General features: G+C 36.1%; 1 protein-coding gene across 1 annotated transcript; it reads right to left on the bottom strand.

Annotated features, from left to right (window-relative positions):
* Positions 1-6059: 6059 nt before the first annotated feature.
* bchel.L (butyrylcholinesterase like L homeolog) lies at positions 6060-9490 on the bottom strand. Its single transcript, XM_041574416.1, has 3 exons — positions 7958-9490; positions 7232-7395; positions 6060-6531 (listed from the first exon to the last, which is right to left on the bottom strand). Exons 1-3 carry the CDS (start codon positions 9463-9465, stop codon positions 6524-6526), a joined length of 1680 nt encoding a protein of 559 aa, XP_041430350.1. The 5' UTR covers positions 9466-9490; the 3' UTR covers positions 6060-6523.
* Between the last annotated feature and the right edge of the window lie 269 nt (positions 9491-9759).

Below are 9759 nucleotides of genomic sequence, written 5' to 3'. Positions count from 1 at the left end.
TTTGGAGATTCAATAGGAAGAGCAGTTAGAACTGCTGTTAGTGTACAGCTTGCAGAAATTGACCTGAAGGAATAGATGCAAGTCAAAAGCGTGGTCGGAGAACAGGCCGAGGTCGAAGGCAGGCAGAAGGTAATCGAAGTCCATGTCAGGCCGAGGTCGGTAACAAGAAAGACAAATCCAAAGAATAATCAGAGAACACAGTAACAAGCACTAGCAAGGAAATCACCAAGCACTGTTTGCTCTTGCTGACGTCTTTTTATAGGGACAAGTTTGGCGCCAAAATTGACGCAGCGTCAACGCGCCCGCGTCCATCGCGACGCGCGCGCGTCCGAACGAACGCGCGCCCGCGCAAAGACGGGCGCGCGCGCGACAGACGCCGGGAATCCTCAGGAACCTAAGCACCCCCGTGTCTGCGCCCCGGCTGCGGTTACAGGTACCTTACAATATGATATATTATTTTTGTAGTATTTGCAATTAAATATGGGGTTAAAATAATTTGCAAATCATTGCATTCTGTTTCTAGTTATATTTTACTACATCCTAAATATTTACTTTCTTGCATACCATACAAAAGGCATTGTTTTATGCCTCTTTTTCGGGGTTGTAATTCTCTGGAGAGAAAAAATGGTACCTTCAAGAAAACACGATTATTTTTTCAAGTATTTCAGAGGAATATAACAATTGTGGGACAAGAACAAAGAAAAATGTTCACAACCTATTCAATTAAGGGAACAGGATATTCCTTTGAAGCAATCGTGGTGAGGGCAGCGAGGTTGCCTTGTTGTGACTGCAGATTATATTAATGCATTTGACTTGGCTTGGTCATTCACAATAATCAGACCTACATCAATCTCAAGGTATATATTTCCATTACATAGATAACATCATAAAATGATGCAATACACAAGTAGAAAGTACCTTGCCTTTTATTTGCGGAGTGTATTTTAAAGCTGCTGGGTATCATGAGGTCACATAAAATATTTTAAAACTTTTTTATATATATATATTTTTAACTATTTTAAAAAAAACTACTCACTGGTAGTTTAAAAAAAATAAAGTAGCACTTAGGAAGAAATATAAGGTAAAAAATTCCTGCACTAGAAACAAGTATGACAAATATCTCCACTGCTGCTAAATATTTGCCCGTGGTGCTCACATACACCAGGATGAAGCAGATCCACACACTGCAGAACAGTAACATGCTGAAGGTTATGTATTGTGATTCATTGAATATGTCTGAAAAGGAAATGAGGAAAACTGAGCATTATGCTTTGACGATAAATATTTGCAGAATGGTGAAATTTTGCCAAATGCAATGAAGTCAAGGGACTGGAGATTTTTTTTTTACCAAATGCGTTAGTGTATAATTTTTCTTGTCATATGAAAAAAAAAAGTTTTCCCCTAGTTAAACAAAATGCATGGCAAAATTCTAGTGCAGATTTGCAAATTTCCGTTTTTTTGATGCAAAAACACAATAAATCCATTCAAGCTATCTAATGTACTCAAGACTTAATAGGGGCAGATTTACTAAGCTCGAGTGAATGGTTTGAATTTCAAAAAGTTTGAACTTCAAAGAAAATTTTTGGGCACTTCGAACATCGAATAGGCTTTATTCGACCATTCGAATGATTTTAAGTAAATCGTTTGACTAGTCGACCATTCGATAATCGAAGTACTGTCTCTAAAAAAACAACTTCGACTTCATACTTCGCCAAATAAAATCTACCGAAGTGCTATGTTAGCCTATGGGGACCTTCCAGTGCATTTTTACAGTGTTTTTACATTGAATAAAAATCATTCGATCGAACACTAAAAATCGTTCCATCGAACAATTTTTATTCAACCGATCGAACGCTAAATTCGGCGTAAAAACTTCGAATTTGTAATTTCAAATTCAAAGTTTTTCCATTCGATGGTCGAATTTCGAGGGTTTTAACCCCTCGAATTTCGAGGGTTTTAACCCCTCGAAATTCGACCCTTGATAAATACCCCCCCTAATTTTTATCAATAATAACAATAGTTGTTGTTATAACTAATATTATTATTATTATTATTATTATTATTATTATTAAGAAAATGTTAAATAGTACTGCTGTAGATGAATCTAGATGATAAACTTCTACAGTCAATGAATCAAATGACCTATATAAGGGACACAGAGACATATACATTACAAAATCACATTTTAAAGTTTTTTTAATTAAAAAACAATAATTCACCAAACTCGAACATTTTCATTTTTTTAAAAAAGTTTGAATTTAAAAAAAATCAATCATTTAAAAACATTAAACTACTCAACAGCAGTGAACTCACATTCTATTCATGATTTTCAATTAGTCTGTCAACTTTTGGATTAGTCTTGAAAACTAGCACAGGTACGTAGTTAAGGTGGGTTGAAAAATGTCCAGTATGTTCAATTCCATTCTAAAGGGGTGGCCTCTAGTGCGTTGATCTTTTTTATGGGGAAAAAGATCCCCCACTATCTGTCTATAATGTCCTCTTATGTACTTGTAAAGTGTAATCATGTCCCCTTGCAAGCAACCCCAAACTTGACAATCTACCATCATAGTTTATATTTGAACTGAGGAATAGCCTGAACTTTGGAAATACAGGTCCCATTGACTTCTACATTAACTCACCAAATTTTAGATGCTGATTCTTTATTTTTGAGTTTGTTTTTTTTTTTGTCCTTTTTTGTCCTTAATAAATCAGTTTTCGAAACCTTGAATTCAAAATCATGATTTTTGCTGCAAAAAATACTTTGTAAAGAATGAATCTTAATATTATATATGCCCCATAGAAAATAGTTAGAAGGAAGAGTGGATGCTGGCTTTAACAATAATATTTCATTTCTCAAAGAGTTTGGTGACATTGAAATGCACATACCAGTCTAAATTTAATTCAATGAGAAAAAATTTCATTTCAAATTTTCCCAGTCTGAATTTTTTTGGATTATCGCCTGAAACCAAGAAATTTTTGGATTATTGTACAAAACTCAGATCCGGATATCTTCAAAATTTCAACGGAACATCTGACATTGACTTCTAAATGAATTCAGTAGGTCATCGGAACATCTGCCATTGACTTCTATTTGAACTTGGCAGGTCTGAGTTGGAGTACACTTTTATTCGGACTTTTAAACACCATTAGGGGTTTAATTTTTTTTCTCCCAAAAAAATGTGTATTAAATGTCGGACCTGAAAAAAAATTGGACTTTAATAAATAACCCTCTTAATGATTAGGAGTACAACCTGGCAAAATATATTTAAATAAAATAGCTGATGCATTTAGTTGCATCTCAAAGGTGCAACAAAAGCATTAAAAAAAAAACAACTGTGTGCAAGAGCCCTTAAAGGGATCCTGTCATGAATTATATGGTGTCGTTTTTATTTCTAAATTACACTGTTTACACTGCAAATAATTCACTCTTCTATGTAAAATGTAATTTCTAGTCAACGAGTATATTTTTTTAGTTGTAATATTGGTGTGTAGGCAGGTCATTTTGCCTGGTAATGTGTTTTCAGAAAGAGCCAGCACTTCAGAACTGCTTTCAGAAAGGCTTTTGTTTCTCCTACTCAATGTAACTGAAGGAGTCGCAGTGGCATTTTTACTATTGAGTGCTGATCTTATATTTACCAGGGATGTTATCTGCTTACCTTCCAATTGTTCTGCTGATGGGCTGCTGGGGTGGTGGTGATATCACTCCAACTTGCAGTGCAGCAGCAGTAAAGAGTGACTCAAGTTTATCAGAGCACAAGTCACATGACTGGGGGTACCTGAGAAACTGACAATATGTCTAGCCCCATGTCAGATTTCAAAGTTAAATATAAAAAAATGTGTCTGCTATTTTGAAAAACACATTTTAGTGCAGAAGTCTGCTGGAGCAGCACTATTAACTGATGCATGGTATATGTACTGTTACCATTGATCTACATAGGAGTTGCATAAAGTAAAGAGAACCATACAGAGTCTTATTAATGCCCTTGATCCTAAATGTAAAATAAAAAATGAATAGTGATGAGCAGAATTTTATTGGCAGGTTTCGCTGCAATTCGCTGCAATTATTTCCTGTGCCACTTTCTCAAAGCAGTATACACTGGAGTATATGGATTTTTTTTTCATGCAAAATACATTTGGTCTATGAGCATTTTTATGTTGTATTTATTTTACCTCAATATTTTATTTGGTGGTTTCATGAAAATATTTGCAGATGCCAAAATGCAAAGTTTTGCATAAAATCAATACCTAATTATGAAAGGTTAGGCTAGTAAGAACCTTGCTAATTAACAATTTTACTTCCTGGAGGGAGGGAGGTGTGAATTACTTGTACACATTAAACTTACACCAAGAAAAAAGAAGTAAACCCCCATTCCTTCCACACCCCTACCTAATTATAGACAAAATAAGTGCTTAGTGCAATAAATAGATTTTAAAACATAATTATATTACTGGCATGAGGCTTAATTATAAATGTAGTTATCCCTGTGCTTAAGTCTCTAATCGATTGCTTATAAGAACATTTAAAGTGCCATGTGCTATTTAAATGTATAAAGCGAATCTTCAATTGGATTAATCGACCACAGATCAACCACCCTTAAATCAATGCATTTAAAGTGCTAGTGTCAGCACCAATTGCAATCACAGATTGCCAATGTGCAAACAAATTGAGTTAGAATTAGTTTTTTAAAAACAGCCCGAGCTGTTTGGTGTAGGAAGTGAATTAATAAACCATTTATAACATACAGACCAAAACCGGCATTTGAGAAATAAAAAGAAGGAAATGGAAAATAGTTAAGAGGTGGAGAATTCCCAAGAATCTACTGGCGGATTGTATTTTCTAGGCCCTGGGACCCCACACAGTGAGAAAGTGTAAGGTACTTACCCAGGGGACGGCAGGGACGCCTGCCGCCCCCTCGACGGGGACGCCCGTCTCGCACCTCCTCCGCCGATGCGGCTAGGCCCCAGGCGCCGGCTCCTATGGAGCGCGCGGCGCGCATGCGCTAGAATTAAAGACGCAGGCACGCTGGCGCAATTGCGTTGGCGTGTTTGCGCAGGCGCTGGCGCTGATTCGCCAGCGTCCAATGGCGCCAAATTCAAGTGTTTAAAGGGCCATCAGTCCTTTTGTGCCTTGCCCAACGTAGGTTCTGTATATGGTTCCTGGGTGCGATTATTTCTGTGATTCTTGTTGTGACCTTGGCTATCCCTGATTCCTGTTTGACTTCCGCCTGCCCTGACCCTTTGGCTTGTTCCTGACTACTCTTTGGATTCCGTTATGTACTTCGACCCTGATAGTTGCTGACCTGGCCTGTGACCTCGATTACTCTGCTGCTTACCGATTTTGTACTGCATTCCCGATTGGTTTCGACTCGGCCCGTTCCTGGACTTTGATAACCTTTATGCTACGTTCCCTTGCTTGCCCAGAGTTCTTCCCTCAGTCTCCTCACTATTAAGTCCTGGCGGCATCCGAGTAGCGGAGGGCCCCACCCGACGTGAAAGGCGGCGGTTATAGGCCGAAGCGTGAGCCGAGCCCGGGACATTGGGGTTTACTCTGGGTTGTGGGATACTGTACGTTACAGAAAGTAGGACACTGGGGACTGTGGTCTCAAGTACACAATCTCATAATAAGGTTATCACCTTTAATTAATTTATAATGGCAGAAGTCACAGAAATATATTTAGGAGGAAAGTCCCATCATCTGGAGAAATTCTTGGTTTAATGGTGCAATATGAAAATAGCCTGGGATTGAGGGTGCTATTTTAATATACAGAAAAGTAAGTGGTATTCTAAATGTTTGCTATTACTGTTGTTTAAATTCCATAAAATCTACAGCCCTAAAACAGAGGTTTAGGGCTGTAGATTTTATGGGGTAGTTACCAATGGGCCACTACCATAGATTCTACATTTAAATCTTGTGTTTCATATAGGAAAAATATGTTGCTAGACAATGCATTGTGCTGGTTGCTGCTTCCACAACCAGTACTGAAAAGGTTATTATCATTACAGGAATATGGAGGGTATCAATTGTAAAAACCATACAATGATCCAATAGTGCTTCATAATAAAGAAAAAAATATATATATTTTTTAATTAAATGAAAAGACACATTTCAACAAGTCATATTTATTGTGGTCATTATGCACATTGTGTATAGGTGTTTACACCATTTAAGCCCACTACATAGACACATACAGCATCTACATGTTGTGAGACAGAAATAAGTATGAAAAGAATGCTGTATGTAGCAGGCATCTGAAATGATTCCACGTTATCTCTGCGGTGTGATGAGATGATACAAATTACACATTGGATCACAGTGGTTAATCATTTACTTGTAAAACATTAAACCCTTAATTCTTAATACCTTACATATTTATAAGCATGTTGGACTCATTAATATTCTAACTAATTTATGTTTAATGATGTAGAATGCAGAGGGTCATCTTCTTAGTCGCTTCTTATCGGGTGGAATTTTTGTCACAATAGACTATTGTTATGCATTTTAAGACCTTCCAACGCCCATTCATTATTTTACTGAAAAATAAAAATGTGGAAAGTCAGTAAACACTAAATTTACAAAAAAACACCACCCTTAAAAAAATAAAAGGAAATCCAGCATTTCTAGAGGGAAAGTGTATTAAAATTTGAGAAAATTGCAGCAATAAAATGGAATTAAAATATTTTTTTAAAAAAATTCCACAATTTTACAAGCTTGAATTTATAAGATTAATAAAATCTCAAAAATTAAATTAACACATTTGGCATCTAAAACCTGTCAAGTTTCTTTTGAAGTCAATTGAAGTTGTTTTTTCAACTTTCAAGCTATTTTCCTGAATAGTTTTTTTTAAAAAAAATGAAAAAACTAATTCTGTGAATTAACTTTAAGCATCTGAGAGGTTGCCTTTGCATTTCGAATTTAGGGGCACCTATAGACTGCCTACTTATTTATTAGATTGGGAGAAGGACTTCACTATAGATTACATTATCAAGCCACTCACTGCAATGACAATAACAACAATAATAAAGAAATCCTTGGAAATTTAATAGAAAAATAATGTCAGTTAATATTGCGGACAAAATATTATAGATGTTTGCACTTGCAGATACCTATTTAAAAATGGCACGGTAAATGAGAGCCAACCAGTTTCTGGTTGCAATATTTTACAAGCTACATACATTATTGGTATGAAGGTGAGTAGGAACATTTCTTCAAATATCAGATCTGAATTCTTACCAAGCTTTAGGAGTGAAGGAAAGAAGAAATTCCAAAACTGGCAATTGCGCATGCTCAACTTTTGGTGAACTTCTGACCCGCTCAGCTTCAGAACTGCATATTTTTCATCTTTAAGTGAATACAGGGGCCATACAAATCCATCTTCTTCATCTACATTAGGTGACCTGCCATTACAAGTGAAAAAAGGAGGGAAGAAGTCATGTGTTGTAATTATTGAAAAGAGAATTCTTGAGGGACACATAATGTAAAATAAAGTCTTTGTAAAGGATGCAGTCAGTAATTCTCCAACCATTAAAGTATTTGATCTCCAGTCAATTTTCTGGTTATAACATACTGCATACATATGTAATAAATAAAAACATAAATACTGATTTCACCACCTAAAACCTGCCAAAATATTAAAAAAGAAATAGATTTAAAAAAGTTGTAAAAATTGACAGAAGCCTGTTTAACACAAACCAAGTATATATTTAAGTATTTTGAATGTCCTCCTTATTTACTAGGAGAAGGTTCAATGCAACTGAACTACTGAGACCTATGGTTCTCAAAAACACAGCTGGGGAAATTGAAGTTCCCTTCTGAAATGGAGTTGGATTTTTAGTTTGGACCATATCCCCATATTTGCACTTCTTATATAAAATCTATAGAAAGAAATAAGTATAGAAACTGTACTGTAACGCACAGCAGTTGAAGAATAAATACATATATTTAAGTAAAATACTATACCCCGTTCTTGCAAAATTGGCCCAGAATTTCATAATTGTTTTGCTAAAAAGGAGCTCAGATTTAGTGTAATGGCCTTTATTGATAAATGGCTTTCCAAAAAGCATTGGCAACTCAGCACCATGCAGAGCTCCCATCCATTCTGGCCATGGATCCGTTGATGACCGGTGATCATATACATAGACGAATACATTATTTTGATGCTCTACAGCATATCTTGCAAAACTTTTTACAGGACATGTAAAGAAATAGTCCCGAAGAATCAGTTCCATGGCTTCTCGATTTTTTTCATCATTATTTCCATCTTCCCAGTCTTTATATTGCAAGAGAATGGATTGTACACCAAGATCACCTGCTGAAGGGAAGAATCTTTTCAGCCTTTTTTGTAGCTCTTCTGAAGAAAATGAGCTTTCTGTTTTTATGTTAAAATCAGAAGAATATATCAAAGTAAAAGGGTTTCCATCATCTTTTGTTATTCCTATCAGAATTTCTGTTCTTTTAATAGATTGCTCTAGAATATTTTCTGGCACATCTACTAGAAAATCATGATCTACAATGGGAAGAAATTGTGTGAGGTCATATGGTTCCTTAGCCAAAAGTTGCTTTTCAGTCAAGAGTATCGGATCTGCATTGATTAAACAAGTTATAATAGCATCATTGTCTGTATGAGGACATTCAAGAAATTCAGCTAATTTCATAGTTAAGCGCTTTGCTCTCTCCTCAGAGTTTAATGCCCAATTTGATGTCACTGCCCCACTTTGGACTATGGCTCTGTTGTAATAAGCATAGCTTCCAGGTGATATTAAATGAAACCCAACAGATGCTGCCCCAGCACTATGTCCAAAGATAGTCACATTATCAGGATTCCCACCAAAAGCTGCAATGTTTTCACTGACCCACTGCAGAGCTAACCTCTGGTCAAATAATCCAGCATTCCCTGGTGCATCCTTGTGTCCTGGTAAAGCCAAAAACCCAAAAGCTGCAACTCTATAGTTCATTGACACAACAATAACTCTTTCTGCATAAGCCAACACGCTTCCATCATATATATCTAAGGAAGTTGTACCGGATTCAAATCCACCTCCATGGATAAACACCATTACATGAGCATCTTTTGGCTTAGCAGATGGGACCCACAAATTAAGATGAAGACAGTCCTCACTCATCTCATTGTTCACTAGAAACATTTCAGTGCCAGGAAATTCAGCAAATTTTTCTTCTCTGTTTTGAAAACAAGATTTCCCAAACGTTTCAGCTTTTAGAACCCCATGCCATGGTTTTCGTGGCTCAGTCTTTTTGAACCTTAGCCTTCCAGTTGGTGGTTCCCCATATGGAATTCCAAGATAAGCAGTAACATAACCTGACTGTATTGATAATTCTATGCCGCTGACCTGCCCCTGTTTTACTTTTACAATGTTGTCATGGTCAGCATTAGCACTTATAATAAGGAATGACATCCACAGATTGCAGACTTGCAGACATCTAAATGAGATTCGCTTAATTTGGAACATTGCGTCTGTAAAAATATAAAAGATAAAAATGACAAAAATGTTGCATATATTATATATAATTTTTCAAATTCAAATCAAATAATATTGTAAATAAGAGTCTTTTTATCAATTTAACTTTAATGAACATGTTTTATCTACATTATATTTCCATTGTCTCCCACCTTCTGTTTCATGTAGGTCCTGTGTTCATCCCAATTAATGTTTTCATTTGGTAAATTAGTTCTAGGCAGTTTTCATAAAGCAGACGTGTAACTAACTGTTGTCTAGCTTCAATTCCTTTTTTTCTTGTCTTAA

This window comes from Xenopus laevis, chromosome 8S (assembly GCF_017654675.1).
Source record: "Xenopus laevis strain J_2021 chromosome 8S, Xenopus_laevis_v10.1, whole genome shotgun sequence".
NCBI lineage: Eukaryota > Metazoa > Chordata > Amphibia > Anura > Pipidae > Xenopus > Xenopus laevis.
This window is presented reverse-complemented; position numbering and strand designations above follow the sequence as displayed.